Here is a 15,832-nt window from a genome sequence, read left to right as displayed (position 1 = left end):
TATTTGGATTATGTATCCATGGTAGATACATAAATGGTAGGGGGTTAGATCTCTTTATAAGACGAGTAGAATTAGCTATATACTAGCCTACGCTTTTATAGATATAACTTCTTCGATATAACGCTAGTTAGGCTATAGATATCGTAAAGTATATTCTATATATAGTATTATTAACCTTAACTATCTTTCGCTAGTAGCCGCCTATCGTAGAGATTATATATATAGTACTTAAGATAATACTATCGCTAGAGATAGATCTATAGTTTATTATCGATATCCGTAGTCTATATCTTAAGAAGCGCTATAGAGGGGTAGATCTCTTTTCCAATATTAATATAGAACTAATCTAGGTATATAAAATCTATATTAAGTATTTACTAAATAAAGCTTTAGAAATTTTATATAGTATTAAGTAGAAGTAGTTAAGTAGATATAGTCTTAAACTAAAGCTTAGTACCCTTTATAGAAAAGAAAATCTAAGAATTACGAAAGTTCTATAAATCGAGTATTATATTAACCGTATTAAGAATAGTAGTCTAGATAGTATCGAGATATTTAAGTTAGATATAATACTCTATTATCTATTACGCTTAGTAACTATCTATTTTAACTTAGCGACCTTTAGTCTACTATACTCTAGAGTTTCGATAGATTTATCGATAACTAGTAATAAGATATTAAGAGATATAAGTAAGAATATAAGTATAGATCGCCGAAAGAAAGATCTAATTAAGCTAGTATATTTATTACTCTTTTATAAGCTCTTTAAACTTATTATTCTAACGAAAAATAGTTAGATACGGAAAGAAGATATAAATAGTAATATAAGCTACTCTAATAGTACGCCTAAGAAGAAAATAGAGAATATCGTATAGTATTATACGAACCGCTTATAAAGCTTCGCTAGGATTATCGCTATATTTAAACCTTATATCTTTAAGGTAGTTATCGATAGTAATATTCTATTTAAATAACGAGATTAGTTAGAACTATAGACTATTACGAGTAAAGATAAGTAAGCTAGTAAAATCTAGCTAACTATCGATATTAAAGGCGATATCTAGACTTAACTAACGTATTTACTCTTTATATAGATAGACCTATAGAGGCTAATAATAACGGCTTTACTAGGGAAGAATACTATAGAATTTAGTATACTACTACGTAGATATAGATATATTATACTAAGCTAATTAGTTAGGCGTAATAATATCTCGAAGCGTAAGTATACTAGGAAACTAGTTATTATTAGAGATTTTATTAAGCTCTATATACGATTACTATAAGGCGTTTATATATTTTCGAAGCTAATCTATATAGATAGTATAAGAATATCCGTTAAATCTAAATTATAACTAGATAAAGAGCTTATTAGCGATAAATATAATTAAGTTATCGCTATCTAGATCGCCCGAATACTTAAATAGAAAGTCCTCTCTAAACTCTTCTATATCGTCGCTTAAGTCGTAGCTATTTAAGTAAGAAAGAGATATACTCTTAGGCTCGGGATTTTCGTTATTTATAAGAAAGTTAGATATAGAATTATTACTATTTAGGTTAGTATCTAATAAGATATTTCGATAGAAAATAAGATTAGCGCTATTAGATATTAATATAATACTAGAACTTTTAAGATATAGCTAATAGTAAAGATTAGTAATTAAGATACTACTACTTTCGAGACTATTAGACGGTCTATAAAGACTATTCGAGCTTAGAGTAGTAATATATAATAGGAGATAAGAGACTATATCGAGAAGGGTACGAGAAATAGCTTTCGTAAGATACTATATCTTAAAGATATATCTAAGGCCCTCTAGGAACTCGTATAAAGAATCCTACTTAGTAGAAGTATCTAGTATAGCGCGAATATCGATAATAGTAACTTCTATATACGTATTAACTAGTAAGATATCTAGAGCGTTAAATATAGCTACGGTAAAGCGAGCTTTCTAGTTCTCTATTAATAAGAGTAATTAGATAGGCCGTAATTATCGAGAAGTAGACGTTATAGGTTCCGATATAGAAGAGTATAATAAAGAAGTAAAAAAACGAGAAATATTACGTAAAGAAGGCGAAGATAGACTAGAAGAGGAAAGAGAGAGACTATATATAAAGAGATTTCCTACGGGCCTACGATATATATATCTTATAATACTAGAAGAGCTAGAAAAGATACTATAATTATAGCGAGACCGGCTAAAAGTAGAGGCCCTAAAGGTAGTACCCCGACTAGAATAATAAGAAGTACCTAGACGAGATATTAGTATAGGATAGGGAGAAAGTCGATTAGATTCTAGTACTAGACTAGATAATTAAGATATAGTAGACTAAGAGTTATTATTAGCGTAAAGAAGATTATATTTATCGACCTCGATAGCGTTATATTAATCTATATATATTTCTTGGCCACTGGGATAGAGCTAAGAGATATAAATTGTATATACTCTATATAAGAGAGCTTTTCTTCTCTTATACTTCGAGTTATATATAATTATTAGGTTAAGGAGCACTTAATACCAATTAAAGACTATATTGCTGTACTATGTCTATTCTTATTAGGCATTCCTAACAAGTAGGGTTAGAGTAGTACTCTATAGTAAAGACTCTTATTCTATAAGTATTAGTCTTATTCGATTTAAGAAACAAATTTAATTCTTTCTATAACTTTGCAACTTAAAGTTATTACATCTTGGCTTTATTTATGCTCTTTTGTCCTTCACCTAGGAGAGCGGTAATAACCTCCTTCGCTCCTCTTTTGCCAGAACGGACAGCGCCCTCCATATACCCTTTCCACTCATAAGCAGTTTCAGTACCAACAAAGTGAAGATTTTGGAAAGGAGCTCGTAAAGCATGTCCCAGTTCACCAAGAAGCCCAGGGCCCATCACAGGGCTGGGGCATCCCTGGCTCCATTGCTCTAGCGCCCATCGCTGCTCAAACATACCAATATGCGCCGCTGCAGCGCTATGGTTGGCAAACGCACGCCCTATATGTGCGATGACCTGCTCGCGGCGCTCCTGATCGGACAGCTTACCCCAAGCCCTACCGGTATCTCCCTGACTAAAACATGTGAGGGAATAGTGCCCATCCATGTCGGAACTTGTGTCTCGTACGATTGTGATGGGTCCGTTGAAGGATTGTACCAACCCAGAATAGCCCGCCGCTCTCCACCAAGGCTTGTCGTAACAAACGATGGACTTGGCCACCCACCCGAGCGCTGTACTCGATGCTAGCTTATGCTTTGCAGCAGGCAAGGGCGGAGAAAATGTGATCTCTTTGTATAATGGAGTTGGCACTGATATGACCACTCGTTTGGAGCGGATGCGATAGCCGCTCTCTGTTGTCACGCAGACCTCGTCGTGAGCTTTATCTTGCTCGATTTTTCGAACAGGTGAGTCAAGTTGGACACTGCCAGCTTTCATCATCGCTGCAAGGCCTTTGGAAAAGGATTGGGCGCCTATTACAAGCACATTGTTAGAATCAACTTTGACGTCGCGGACGATGTTACATACCCTGACGAATGCGCAGAAATTGCCCGCCGTGCTTCATGTCGGACCTTGTCAACATGAGACCTCCTCCACTCTTGACATAGTCCAGGAAGTAAAGAGCACTCATTTCGCGAGGCTCAACTCCTAGCAACCCCCTAGTCCACAGTCTCGCCGTGGCTTGGGTAGTGGGACCTCCACCTATCTTCTTGATGAAATCCTCCAGAGTAAGGGAGTCCCATTCCCTATTTTGAGGATTTAGCAGGTCAACCTCGTGGCACCACTTCTCAAGCAACGCCCTAATTTCGATCATGTTGTTGGCTTCGGACTGCTCGTGCTGTAAGGCCAATGTAAGCATATTGCATAAGGTGAGCTTATCAAGTTGACCAGGCAATACTTACCGCCGGAACACCACCGTATTCAAATTTGGAGATGGACCCGTCCAAATCGTGCATAACGCAGTCCCCCGCGGTGAGCTGCTGGATTAGGTCCAATTTCAGTTTCTTCGCCAGTTCATACATGTGTGACTGGTTAGTGTCGTTGATCCATGCCCCGCCAAGCTCTATCATGCCTTTTCCCTGAGCCCCGGGAACACTCCATGTCTTGCCGCCTACTCGATTGCGGGCTTCAAGAACAATGGTGGAGAGACCTGCATTCTGGCAGTCCAGACCCGCCTGAAGTCCACTGAGTCCGCCGCCAACCACAACAACGTCGACTCTTGTCTCCGTAACCGGGATTGGTTGCGGTATGGGTTCAATACCGCGGTCCCGAGGGATCACAGCAGTGACATCCATTTCGAAAAGTAGTTCGGGCTTAGCAAGACATGGGACCGGGACTAGCATCGTAGATGGGCGATGGCCAGCATAAAAATCCAGCACAATTGGGACGTGAGGACGGTTGTTGGGATCATAGTTGACGATATAGTAGTTGACCTTGACAATGTCCGTTACCTTGGCGCCGGCTGCCGCAAGACACGTCCCGATGTTCTTGACCGTCTGTCGGACCTGATCTTCATATGCCTTTGCGACATTTCCATTCTCATCCATGCCGACCTGCCCGGCAATAAAGACAACTTTCATGTCACCGCTGGCGGTTGTGACATGAGAGAAGAGTGGCTTTGAGCTGGCAAGCCCAGTTGGATCCAGGGTTTGTAAGCTGAACTGTTTGCCATTTGAAGCCATGTTTTTGGTTGAGGGAAGGCGATAATGAAGGCACTTCGCTGTGATGCCTGGGTTGCAGATAGCTCCTGAGAGCACAGATATAACATAGAATCGTGTCCTGGAATGGGGCACATAGACTAACGAGGTCGGTAACCCCGCCACAAATGGCTCACCTAAGTGCTCGGCGTGGACTGCCTGCCACAGTACGGCACATGAACCAGAGCCCATTGAGCTGAGGAAGGTGATAGCTATGCCCTTCCTACTCCTCTAGATGACCCACACAAGTGGAAGTTGAATCCCAGTTGAAGTCAAGTTTTGGATTTTGCCGACCCAATCACTTACACGGAAAGACTATCAGCTGTGCCTTTGGGAATTGGAAGTCTATAAAGTGTACTTAGACGTAAATAACCGATAGTGAAGCCCCATCAATCGCTTCAATTATGGAGTTACTAGTATTCTCTTCACAGTATATGTTCATCTGCACAGCAGGCAAACTGCTTTCCTAAACATGCCGCGATTTAGGTCTTGAATTCGTTCTTTCTTTACATGTCTTTCTCTTTCCAGGCGCTCCACATAGATGTGCTCTTTCCTGCATTTTCTCGGTACAGTGTTATCTACCTATAGATGTTCGCTGCTTTAGGTGCGCTGTTACGAAGGCGAGTTCATGTCAACATGAGTCGGATGTCGTTTGAATCAACAAGGGTCGACCAGCTGCAGCTGGGTTGACCCGGATCGGATTTCTGCATTTCCCAGACCTGGACCACAACCTCACAAGCCTTCTCATAGGCCCCTAACCCATAGAAACGCGTCGCCTTGAACCACTGTAGGTACCGTGACTGTACTTCAACCTCAACTGCTTCTGCCGCGCCTATAAAGCCCGGCCAAAGCACACATCCAGTGACAACATTTGCTCCATGCTTAATTACCTCAATAGTCTCGAGGTGGTCGATTATATTCTTCACGTATGGTTGGAGATGCCTTCGATGCACTGATCGCACCAACTGAGAAAAGTAGACAATAATGGCCTGGTGGAAAGCTCTGGTCTGTTGTTCGATAAGATGATGAGATGTCTCATGTATGGGTAACTTGCGCAAATCAGCAATCATCCGCTCTATCGGCCATTCCAGGATTTTTGATTCCAGGTCATCGCATAAAACGGAGAGATCATGTGGCATCATAGAGTTGGGATGACGCCGAGAGAAAGCCTTCTTTTGCCGAATAAGATCCGACGCCTTGGCCAGGAGAGTAAGTAGTTGAAGGGGGATTCCGTATACGAATTCACAAGCTGACATATCCACATGGCTGTCATCTGGCGTAGCTTGAAGCCAATTATCAGCAGCCTTCGTAGTGTCTAAAGAGAATGGAGGCTCAGATAGCCAAGACTTGTCACCGCGAAAGCTGTCCGTTATCTCGTCGATCTCGCTACATCGTAGATCAGTACTCTCTCTCATAACTCGGAGGTACATATACACCCGGTGAAGAGATCGGGTTGTGGGAGAATAGTGGTTCTTTTCCTTTTGTTGGGAAGCCTGAATGAAGCTTTCTAGACCTTTGAGATGCCATTCGGAAGTCCGAGTCTCACCAGAACAAACCTAAAAGAGAGGCCTTAGTAAGATTTCTGACACCATAGAAGCGCGATTGGCACCTACATCAATAGTCACCATGGACAACATGGCTGCTAAACCCTCTTTATATTTTCCCCTCTCAAATTTTGGCGATTCTGGGCGAAGACCTGCTCTGAGGAATGTAAGTGAGCGGGCTTTGAGTCTTAAAGCAAGCTCACGCCATTTCTGTGCTTGCAGGTCTTGGCCCGTGATAGTGTAGTTTGCGGCCAGGTTGTAAGCGCTTATGGTCAACAAAGCGTGAAATAACGCGTTACATGTATGCGACGTCTTTCCGAGAAATTTGAGCTCTGCTGTCCCCTGCAACGCTCGCGGGAGGTGGACCGACTTCCATGGCCCTTCTGGTGTTGGAATAACTGTCATGAGGTCAACGACATGATGGATATAATGATGTAATAGGCGCTCGAAATTGGCTGGTAGGAAGGATCGCCCGAGAGGTACTTGGCGCACCAAGTCTGGAGGGGTCTGAATAGATTCCTCATGCTCTGGGGATTCAGTCACTCCCAGCGTCTCAGGGGCTTCAGAAGACAAAGGCATGGCGATTATTGGAGAGCCTGCCGTCGCAGCTTCATAAAAAGAACCACTAGTCAATGATATGGTAGCTCTGGTGTCACTTGCCAATGTATTGACATCTTCAGCAAAGGTTCTTGCGTGGAAAGATGGCGTGAGAGCAGGGGATGGTGTAGGTGTTTGAATATTGAACTCTAGGTCTGTATGCGAATGGACAGTGACCCAAGTATGGCTGTAGCCGCCATCTTGCAGGGCATCTCTGGAAGACGCTTGATGAAAGACGGCAAAGGGTCCATGAGAGACCGTGTCTTCGCCTACAGTGGGACACTCTTCATCCAGCTTATCAAGATAGAGATCAATTTCCCAGTCACACAGAACTTTGCTCGGCCCATCTAAGTTTCGTAACATCAGCAACACAAACTTTGCTTCGACCTTATCCACTCACCACAGAATATATGTCTCCTCGAAGACATACCAGTGCTTCGGTATGCTGTAGGCAGCTGGGCGCCCAAAGGTACATCGATAATGGTCTCCGGAGCCAACCATTGCAGACGAGTTGTATAGCCGGCGCACGGCAGGCCCTTCTTTAAGCATTGCTGGCAGTTGGGCCGTGCCTCGTCGCATTTCACCTTGCGTTTGCGGCAAGTCCAACATCCAGTGAATGTCTTGGTTCTCATACGCGGTCCAGAGGAAGAAGACATGAGAAGAGGCGACCTCCTCCGTCTACTGGACGCAGTTCTAGGCCTGCTAATATTCGTTGTAAAGAAGGTGAAGTTGAGGGGGATGTCGGAGATGGACGATCCACGTCATTGGCGAAGGGCTTATCTGTTGCTTCTCCATCCCACCTCAGCCGGGCACATTATTCTCACTATTCGGCTTATCTATTGGTTAACGTTGACTGGCGGATATGCCGAAGGCCCGAGATGAAGAGCCAATTACATGTAGAACAGCGTTGATAACGGCATGAGAAACATGGATAAAGCTGTCTTCGTATGATCTTGGGGCAATTAGTAATGGAAAAATTGTAAAAAGGACGCCATTACTTATCAGGAGCTAGTTGCGGTAAGCAGCTGCATCCGAGCAAGTGACAACGAGAGTCTAAGTAATAAGCGGCATAGGCGTATTGACAAGTGGATAGCTGCCATTCTGGTAACATCTTGACGCATTCTGCTCCATCCACAGTCATGAAGGGGCTAGTCACCCTGTTCGCTGTCGCCTACCATCCCTTCGTGAAGCATGTACCCTGGAACGGATTCTGCCACTCTGAGAGTGGGCCAACTTAATGGCTACGTGTGAGATAATGTGATGATCTTGAACTAAGACTGGGGTGGTATTTCAATCTAGAGAGTACTCATAAACAACAGACATTGTGCAGCTTTAGGACTGGACTAATAAGTGAGTTGAAGACACGTGCTGCTTGTGAAGCCTCAACTTATCCAAAGCAACAGTCCGAAAACGAATTGCATCTATCAACCATGTCGCAGACTCAAGTCCAGACTACTACCGCAACACTCACAGTGGATGCGGTAGACGGTGAAACTCGCCAAAAGGTCTCCGAGAGTGCGATTGCTGCTGATGGCTTGAAATTCACACAAATTCCTACCTTCGACAACCTTCTACACAAACGTCGGTGGCAGCTCGAGCACATGGCTGGCGCGTTCCGCGTATTTGCCCGCAAGGGCTATACTGAGGGCACCAGTGGCCACATCAGCGTCAGAGACCCAATCAACCCAGACACATTCTGGATCAACCCTCTCGGATATCACTTTGCACTGCTGAAAGCCAGCGACATGGTGCATGTCGATGAGCTCGGAAACGTTATTGGAGGGAATCGAGCCGCGATCAATGTCGCTGGCTTCATGATCCATTCGGCCATTCACAGAGCGAGACCAGACGTTCATGCTGCATGCCATACGCATTCAGTTTACGGAAAGGCTTGGTCAACATTTGGAAAGCCTCTCGATATTGTGAATCAAGATGCATGCATGTTTTGGAATAATCATGTCGTTTATTCCACCTTTGGAGGCATGGTCCTTGAGAAAGAAGAGGGCGAAAGAATCGCCGCAGCCCTTGGTCCGCGCGCTAAAGCGGCGATTCTTCAAAATCACGGGTATGCTTTCGCAAGAATAACTTCTCACTCCGCAAAATGGTCAACTAATGTCATATCACTCTCACAGGATCCTTACAGTAGGAGGAACCGTGGACGAGGCCGCAGCATACTACACTCTCTTTGAACGGGCTTGTCAAATTCAGCTTCTCATCGAGTGCACTGGTCTTGAGAAAGTTGTTATTAGTGACAAGGAGGCCGAATACACTCAAAAGGCTGGAATAGACCCCGTAAGATATCCATACAGGTGATGCCAGGTGAGAACATGGACTAATTCTTTCTTCCAGGAGGCACTCTACACAGATTTCCAGCCGGACTTCGCCTACGAACTCCACAAGTCTAAGGGTCAATTGCTTAACTAGGGCTGCTGGGGGTCCCTCACTTGGTCTGGAACCAGCATACTCAACATGTGATCTTGAATAGATTTCGATAGCATCAAAGTCGACATTTGCCTGAATCATTAAGTTGTCGTACTGGATATCATACGCTTGAGTAATGGTTCCTACTTGGAACATAGCAAGGTTGTGGCGTTTACTCCCACAAATCAATATTCAAAAGACCGGTTTTAGAAGGTAGACCGGCGTGAATGTTTATGAATAGTATATGGCACAACTCTGGCTCCGTTAGAGCCACCATAATTTGATAGCCATTAAGGGGTGCTGTAAATATGTGTGTATTTTGTGTAATCGAAGAATATCTGTGTTTCAGTTACATGAACTCCTAGAGAGCAAGGCACTATGGCATATCTCAAAACAGACATTTGATGGATTTGCATATTGAATACACAAAACCAACCCGAATTCACGGAGACCCCCCAATCAGTCTGCAATTGAACCAAGATACAGCCACTCATTCTCTCCTCTTGTACAGACCACTTCCACTCACAGACCAACATAGCTGAAGATCCTCTTGTACATGGGTTGGCTGTAGTAAGCATCCAAAAAGGCAATATCTTCGGCAGTCAAAGGTCTCCGCCCACTCTGCAGGTCAGCTTTGGCTGGATCGACCCACTTTGTCTTGCATATGACCTTGTAACCTATCCAAAGGGTGAGAAAAAGAGGAATGCAGAGGAAGGTCTGGAAGAATGTGTCTGCACCCATAGGCTGATTGATGGGATACAGCGAAATGTAGAACGTCGAGGCGAGGACAAAGATACCACTGATGAAGAGAAAGACGCTACCAAGAGGGTAAGCCTTGTTCTTGTATGCATATTTCAGCATCAGGGGATTGTCGTTTTGAGCTTTGAATGCTGCCCGCATACGCCAGTTGGTGGCGGCGACGACGAGGTATGCAATGAAGTAAACGGTGGATCCGACAGAACTGAACCAAGTAAAAATGACGCCACCGGTATTCGAGCAGTTGATGTAGGTCAGAATAATTGCCAAGCCAGCGGAAAAAGCAAGGGACACGTATGGTCTGCCCTTTTTGTCGACATGGCCAAACGACTTCGGGAAGAGGCCCATTCGTGCCATTGCAGTTCCGAGACGTGAAGTGATGTATAACGACTCCGCTCCGATGGCACAAAGGCCAATGATAATAACCACATTCAAGAGGTCCGGAAGTCCTTTAATGCCAGCATCGCTCATGGCAATGACAAAAGGAGACGCGGCAATATTCGACGGCCCAAGAAGCCGTTCGTCCGTGTAGGGCACGAGGAGGGATATAAAGACGACCGAGACGCCAAAGAAAAAGAACAACCGCGCTGCCAAGTTGTTGATGGCTCTGGGCATGTTCCAACGAGGCATCTTTGCCTCTCCGTTTGTTATGCCGAGAAGCTCGTTGCCCCCGCAGGAAAAGGAGGCTAGTAAGAAACATTGGGCAATGCCCTACGTCCAGTTAGATCCAATCAGGACACGATACGAGCAGGGTACAGCATACCTTGAAACCATTAGGGAATGCCGGAAGATCAGTGTAGTTCTCAGCGTGGTGAGTCGTGCCAGTAGGCCCACCGCCCGCCAACATGACAATACACGTAATTATTATGATGAACATCATAAACATCTTCAACACGGCGGTGCCAAACTCGACTTCTGCAAACCATCTATTGGGTAAGCAGTGGATAGCAAAGACGACGGCCAGATAGAAGGTCATGCAGGCTGCGGTGGGAATTTCGGTGGTCCAGTATGTGAGAATGAGTCTGAATACCGCGCCCTCAGCGGCGAGGGTCGTGTGCCATGCAAACCACTCACAGGCTCCTAGTCAGGACGACAACTATTAGCTGCTGGTAGAAATACCTGTTCACGTAGCAAGTGGCACTTACCAAGCGCGAATGCCAGAGCTGGGTCAAGAAAGCGAGCCGCATGGTCAATGAATGCACCAGATGTGGGAAATATAACACAAGCTTCGGACATGACTTGCATCTGCATCCATTGCTGAGTGCAAATGAGTGTCCATCCGAGGAACATTCCGGGATAGTTGCCATAACGAAGAGCCTTTCCACGGTGTTAGTCGGCTCCTAGATCAGAGGGTCATTGACAAGCACTGTCAATTCACGAACCTTGCCTGTACCAATGAAAAGACCTGAGCCAATGCTACCTGCCAGCCCTATCATTTGAATGTGCCTCGAGGTGAATGTCCGATGGAGCTGATTCGCAGACCCTGAGGGCTGCTCGCCGGCATATTCAGTCGCGACAAAGATGCCAGCCTCGACACTCGCAGCATCGTCGCTGTGAGTAGTGGGATCAACACCGCTAGTAGTGATCTTCTTTTCCATGATTGATTATGTTTACTGCGCGCCTGTAGATATGGGAAGGAAGAGTCCTGGATGATCAAAGCAGGAGACGCTTCTTTATCACCATAGTTATAACTTGATCGCACTTATACTTCATCTTCCTTGCTCGACGTCAACTTCGTCCTGCCTCTCTATCTCTGAAGTAACCTCGAAGGCGTCCTTCGGGCTAATCTTGGGTGCACCATCTCGAAGATAAGCGATGCCGTCGATTTCCTCCGCTCCAGGAAGCTTGAGTTAAGCCCCACCGGATAGAGAATCTAAGTGATAAGGAGGGAAACCAGCTAGCCAGCTTCCGGGTCTGATGTGGATCAAACGTGTGGTTGCTAACCCGAGATCTCCGGTTCTGCAGGAGGCCGTTACAAGCCCCACCTTTCGCGGACGGCTTCCCTCATCGCCGACACTTGCACTCTCATCTGCTCGCCCACAGAAAATCGCATATTACTTATCATCACCGCAAGGGGCTGCAATCCCCTGCACATTCGATTCTACACCATTTTCATTTGCAAGAAGGCATTGTCGTTGTTATAGCATGATTATGTCAGCCAAAAAGAACGTGCTCCTTGTTGGGAGCGGTGGCGTGGGCACCATGGCCGCCTTCAGCCTCCAAGCTAGCGGTCGCGCGGAAGTAACTGCAGTCCTGCGTTCGAATTACGCATCTGTCAAGTTGAATGGGTTCAACATTGACTCTGTCGACTATGGAAACCACAAAGGATGGAAGCCTGCGAAGAGTGAGTCTTATACTGGACGACAGCATGGAGTCTCCATGTCAGCTGACGTGCTTGTAATTCAAGTTACAAATACTGTCCCCGATGTGGCTGCAGGCGGTCTCCCGTCGTTTGATTACATCGTGGTAGCTACAAAGAACTGTCCCGATATCAAACCAGCGGTTCCCGAAATCATTGCACCTGCTGTCACGGAAGGTCACAGTGTCATCGTGTTAGTGCAAAATGGTATCAATATTGAGAAGCCCTTGATAGATGTTTTCCCAAAAAACATCGTGCTATCAGGGGTCTCACTTATTGGGACCGCAGAGAAGGACCATGGAAACATCATTCACGACGACCATGACATTCTGATTGTTGGACCGTTCAAGAATCCCAATATTGCAAGTGAGCTTGCACTCGCTGCCGCTATGGAGTTTGTAGATATATATAACACCTCAGGTAAAGTGGATTGCAAGTTGGACGAGGATGTGGGATTCGTTCGGTGGAGAAAACTGGTCTATAACGCTTCATTCAACCCGGTCGCCACCATCACACGCATGGACACTTCTCGCATGAGAATTGCAAAGACCCCGATCGATGATCTCATAAGGCCAGCAATGTGGGAGATTTGGAATACTGCAAAAGCAGCCGGACACCCCCTGCCAGAGGATCATGTTGCGAAGACCATCGATGCAGACCCCTTTGATGTCTGGTGCAAGCCGAGTATGTTGCAGGATGCTCAAAAGGTACGGACAACCCGTTTTCCCCTTTAATTCTTGAACAACAAAGAGCTCATGATTTCTAGGGCAACTTCATTGAGTACATGAACATTGTCGAAGAGCCTATCAAGGAGGCCGAGAGGCTGAACGTACCCACACCAACTCTGAAGACCATCTTGGGGTTCTGTAGGGCATTGCAATGGCAAACTCGGGAGGCAAAGGGCATGGTGACTCTTCCTGCAGGAGCACCTCCCCCGTAGAATTAACAAAGCCCGGTCAATACAAGTACTAGTTCCCTGAGACTTTTAATTTGTCCTACTCAAACCAATGCCTAGTATGCCACGAAGATATCTAAGGCGCTGCAAGGGGCATACCTGTGGCCCATTATTTTGCCGCATCGTAGCACTGAGCAGCTCGTCTCCTTCCAGCAAGAACACTGAATGTTGTCATTCAAGCATTAGATATGGAGTTCTTTTCACTCATAGGTACTAAAGAATGCTAGACTAGATGAAGTATATTAAATCGAGTGAACTCAAGTTTATTTGATCCAACAACCGCACCTTAGAGACCAATCTATTTGGTCTAGTACATACCATTCCGCTTCGATAAGGCTTGACATAACTGGCTTTTCTCCCTGATACGAGGCCCATAGTAGATAAGTCCAAAAGGAATAACAAACAGGAGGAGGCTCAAGAAGCCGAGCACAGAAGAAGCCCAAGCTACTCCAAGGCCGTGATACAGCGGCTTTGCAGCGAGGGGCAATGCAGCCCCTACTATACTGCGAGAGAAACATGAAGCGGCCATCGCACTGGCAGCAAAGATCTCATATGCATCGACCTGATAGTTGGTCAAGGCTGTGAATATGAGCAGATACCCAAAGCCAAAGAACAGGCCAGACATGCACGGAACAGCCCAGTGAATCGATTGACGCGCCGTCCAGCCGAGCCAGAAGAGAGAGATGATCACAAATGGACCACCCAGGCATGCAATTGGCAGGCGATGAAGCTCTTCGCTTAGTGCCCATGCTGTGCCTCGTTTCCTGGCTCTCTCAAACATCGTATCGTAGCAGACGAGAACAGGCCCAGTAAAGGCTGCTCCGACACCAACTTGAGAAATATTGTTGGTAGTGACATCGGACAGTGGAAAGACAAAGTACTTACTAGGTGATAAAGCCAGACCTGATTGACCCCTGGTAAAGCCATAAATCCCTGCTTACCGTGTCAGCTAAAATCGAGGATGTATCCATCGTGTGTGCACATACCCTGAAAGATGATTGGATATGCCTCAAAAAATAGGTAGAAGAAAGCATACAATAGAGCGATATACAAGCAGTTGAGATACACCAGAGGCTCGAAGCATAGCATCCGTAGCGGTCTACTTAACGATGTAGTGATCAGCTGTTTTGCACTCTTGTTTTCAAGCTCGATCATTCCGAATATGTCGTTGTTGCCTGTGACTTTCCTGGTTTTTTGAGCTCTTTCCTTCAAGATCACAGGCCCGAATGTCTCTATTTCAGATTAGATCTGAGTGAACAACAGACAAAAGTACAGTCGCCCTACCTGGCATAAACGCGAGAGGAATCCAGCTGCACCCAGCTATGATCAACACAACCCAGAAGACCCATCTCCAACCTATCGGCGCAACGTAGCCGGAAATAATTGGCCCACCAAGAGGGCCAAACGTTGTTCCCTCGAAGGAATGTTAGCTATAGAACATTCATTCAGTGATAGATCCGTAACCTTACCGACATGAACGTGATCATTGCCCGACCTCTCGTCCGCGGGCTGAGGAAGATATCTGCGTATAGACCGCCAATCACTGTCAGCGGAACCGACGCGCAAGTTCCGCATATCACACGGAAGGCCAGTAAGGAGGGCCAATTAGGCGCAAGAGCACAAGCGAGCGTTCCCAGGATGAAGACGTTGAAGGTCCAAAACGTGACCACTTTCCTCCCGAAACTCTCACTCATGGGGCTGAAGACCAATGGACCGAAGGTATACCCAATGAGGTACACAGTGGTTGGTAAGTAGCTCTGGATCTCGCCTTTTATGCCGAAGTCTTTCATGATATATGGCATAGCGTTGCTCGTTATGGCGGAAGAGATCGTGCTGTTGAGGACCAACACAATGGCCGTCAGCGCGATGAAGAGTTTCTTGATCTTTGATTCGCAATGTCAACTACTGTGTGTTGCCAGAGGCATTTCTGCTTGTCGTCTTACCAGTCCCCAGTTGTATGGATTTTCAGGATCATCTTCGCTGAAGCAGACGACTTCGGGTCCGGACCTGGAAGATGGAGAAACCGAGTCCGTCAGGATCCCGTTCCGAATAAGTCCACCTGCGTATTTCTCATATGAGCTTCTTGCAACCTGTCAATGAACGTAATGTGCCTACCCATAATGATCACGTTATGGTCTTTGTCGTTCGCGGTAGGGATTTGTCCCACGTCATCTGAGGAATCAGCAACACGCGGTCCGGCCATGTTGCACTACCTGGGTATTGTCCCTGCTGCCAGCTCTATCCGAGTCCCTGCCATCACATAGCGGAGAGGAAGTACAGGTAGTTATGCTCAGCGACTCCATCTATACTCCTGCTGCTATTCTGCGGTTTCGGAGACAATTCGCGTGAGTATGAGGCTTTGTTTCAACGACACAGCTACTTGACCACAGACCAGGTGATTGTGGTGGGGCCACTGATAAAACATGGCCCATGATCCTGTTTCGGTTGGAAACTGACAGCGATAGGCGGATAAGGCGGACCCAGCCGACCATCCCAAACGTAGGCAAGTTTGGGGGCC

General features: G+C 45.8%; 6 protein-coding genes across 6 annotated transcripts; 2 read left to right on the top strand and 4 right to left on the bottom strand.

Annotated features, from left to right (window-relative positions):
• Positions 1 to 2,685: 2,685 nt before the first annotated feature.
• On the bottom strand, positions 2,686 to 4,931 carry HMPREF1120_05597 (monoamine oxidase; the record flags this gene model as incomplete). Its single annotated transcript, XM_009159780.1, has 3 exons — positions 3,888 to 4,931; positions 3,514 to 3,823; positions 2,686 to 3,458 (listed from the first exon to the last, which is right to left on the bottom strand). Exons 1-3 carry the CDS (start codon positions 4,872 to 4,874, stop codon positions 2,686 to 2,688), a joined length of 2,070 nt encoding a protein of 689 aa, XP_009158028.1. The 5' UTR covers positions 4,875 to 4,931.
• A 91-nt stretch (positions 4,932 to 5,022) lies between these two features.
• On the bottom strand, positions 5,023 to 7,815 carry HMPREF1120_05596 (arginine metabolism regulation protein II). Its single transcript, XM_009159779.1, has 3 exons — positions 7,224 to 7,815; positions 6,296 to 7,170; positions 5,023 to 6,238 (listed from the first exon to the last, which is right to left on the bottom strand). Exons 1-3 carry the CDS (start codon positions 7,477 to 7,479, stop codon positions 5,309 to 5,311), a joined length of 2,061 nt encoding a protein of 686 aa, XP_009158027.1. The 5' UTR covers positions 7,480 to 7,815; the 3' UTR covers positions 5,023 to 5,308.
• A 19-nt stretch (positions 7,816 to 7,834) lies between these two features.
• On the top strand, positions 7,835 to 9,574 carry HMPREF1120_05595 (L-fuculose-phosphate aldolase). The gene is made up of 4 exons (XM_009159778.1): positions 7,835 to 8,173; positions 8,227 to 8,888; positions 8,956 to 9,115; positions 9,173 to 9,574. The coding sequence occupies exons 2-4, from the start codon at positions 8,254 to 8,256 to the stop codon at positions 9,245 to 9,247; spliced, it is 870 nt and encodes a 289-aa protein (XP_009158026.1). The 5' UTR covers positions 7,835 to 8,173; positions 8,227 to 8,253; the 3' UTR covers positions 9,248 to 9,574.
• HMPREF1120_05594 (AAT family amino acid transporter) lies at positions 9,541 to 11,895 on the bottom strand. Its single transcript, XM_009159777.1, has 4 exons — positions 11,383 to 11,895; positions 11,146 to 11,317; positions 10,764 to 11,080; positions 9,541 to 10,711 (listed from the first exon to the last, which is right to left on the bottom strand). The coding sequence occupies exons 1-4, from the start codon at positions 11,596 to 11,598 to the stop codon at positions 9,767 to 9,769; spliced, it is 1,650 nt and encodes a 549-aa protein (XP_009158025.1). The 5' UTR covers positions 11,599 to 11,895; the 3' UTR covers positions 9,541 to 9,766.
• A 137-nt stretch (positions 11,896 to 12,032) lies between these two features.
• HMPREF1120_05593 (2-dehydropantoate 2-reductase) lies at positions 12,033 to 13,449 on the top strand. Its single transcript, XM_009159776.1, has 3 exons — positions 12,033 to 12,344; positions 12,408 to 13,066; positions 13,126 to 13,449. Exons 1-3 carry the CDS (start codon positions 12,146 to 12,148, stop codon positions 13,297 to 13,299), a joined length of 1,032 nt encoding a protein of 343 aa, XP_009158024.1. The 5' UTR covers positions 12,033 to 12,145; the 3' UTR covers positions 13,300 to 13,449.
• A 61-nt stretch (positions 13,450 to 13,510) lies between these two features.
• HMPREF1120_05592 (MFS transporter, DHA1 family, multidrug resistance protein) lies at positions 13,511 to 15,682 on the bottom strand. Its single transcript, XM_009159775.1, has 7 exons — positions 15,430 to 15,682; positions 15,258 to 15,373; positions 14,784 to 15,197; positions 14,599 to 14,728; positions 14,301 to 14,546; positions 14,200 to 14,247; positions 13,511 to 14,145 (listed from the first exon to the last, which is right to left on the bottom strand). Exons 1-7 carry the CDS (start codon positions 15,515 to 15,517, stop codon positions 13,622 to 13,624), a joined length of 1,566 nt encoding a protein of 521 aa, XP_009158023.1. The 5' UTR covers positions 15,518 to 15,682; the 3' UTR covers positions 13,511 to 13,621.
• Between the last annotated feature and the right edge of the window lie 150 nt (positions 15,683 to 15,832).

The sequence above is a fragment of the Exophiala dermatitidis genome (genome assembly GCF_000230625.1).
Source record: "Exophiala dermatitidis NIH/UT8656 unplaced genomic scaffold supercont1.4, whole genome shotgun sequence".
NCBI lineage: Eukaryota > Fungi > Ascomycota > Eurotiomycetes > Chaetothyriales > Herpotrichiellaceae > Exophiala > Exophiala dermatitidis.
This window is presented reverse-complemented; position numbering and strand designations above follow the sequence as displayed.

Coding starts and splice junctions, on each gene's coding strand:
- HMPREF1120_05596 (XM_009159779.1), bottom strand. CDS start 7,479: ATGTCTTCTTCCTCTGGACCGCGTATGAGAACCAAGACATTCACTGGA. Junction 7,171..7,223: donor GAGGAGACATATATTCTGTG/GTGAGTGGATAA, acceptor TACGAAACTTAG/ATGGGCCGAGCAAAGTTCTG. Junction 6,239..6,295: donor TGTCCATGGTGACTATTGAT/GTAGGTGCCAAT, acceptor CCTCTCTTTTAG/GTTTGTTCTGGTGAGACTCG.
- HMPREF1120_05595 (XM_009159778.1), top strand. CDS start 8,254: ATGTCGCAGACTCAAGTCCAGACTACTACCGCAACACTCACAGTGGAT. Junction 8,889..8,955: donor GCGATTCTTCAAAATCACGG/GTATGCTTTCGC, acceptor TCACTCTCACAG/GATCCTTACAGTAGGAGGAA. Junction 9,116..9,172: donor AAAAGGCTGGAATAGACCCC/GTAAGATATCCA, acceptor TCTTTCTTCCAG/GAGGCACTCTACACAGATTT.
- HMPREF1120_05594 (XM_009159777.1), bottom strand. CDS start 11,598: ATGGAAAAGAAGATCACTACTAGCGGTGTTGATCCCACTACTCACAGC. Junction 11,081..11,145: donor AGCTCTGGCATTCGCGCTTG/GTAAGTGCCACT, acceptor CGTCCTGACTAG/GAGCCTGTGAGTGGTTTGCA. Junction 10,712..10,763: donor CATTCCCTAATGGTTTCAAG/GTATGCTGTACC, acceptor AACTGGACGTAG/GGCATTGCCCAATGTTTCTT.
- HMPREF1120_05593 (XM_009159776.1), top strand. CDS start 12,146: ATGATTATGTCAGCCAAAAAGAACGTGCTCCTTGTTGGGAGCGGTGGC. Junction 12,345..12,407: donor AGGATGGAAGCCTGCGAAGA/GTGAGTCTTATA, acceptor TTGTAATTCAAG/TTACAAATACTGTCCCCGAT. Junction 13,067..13,125: donor TGTTGCAGGATGCTCAAAAG/GTACGGACAACC, acceptor CATGATTTCTAG/GGCAACTTCATTGAGTACAT.
- HMPREF1120_05592 (XM_009159775.1), bottom strand. CDS start 15,517: ATGGCCGGACCGCGTGTTGCTGATTCCTCAGATGACGTGGGACAAATC. Junction 14,547..14,598: donor TCCTCTCGCGTTTATGCCAG/GTAGGGCGACTG, acceptor AATCTGAAATAG/AGACATTCGGGCCTGTGATC. Junction 14,248..14,300: donor ATATCCAATCATCTTTCAGG/GTATGTGCACAC, acceptor CACGGTAAGCAG/GGATTTATGGCTTTACCAGG.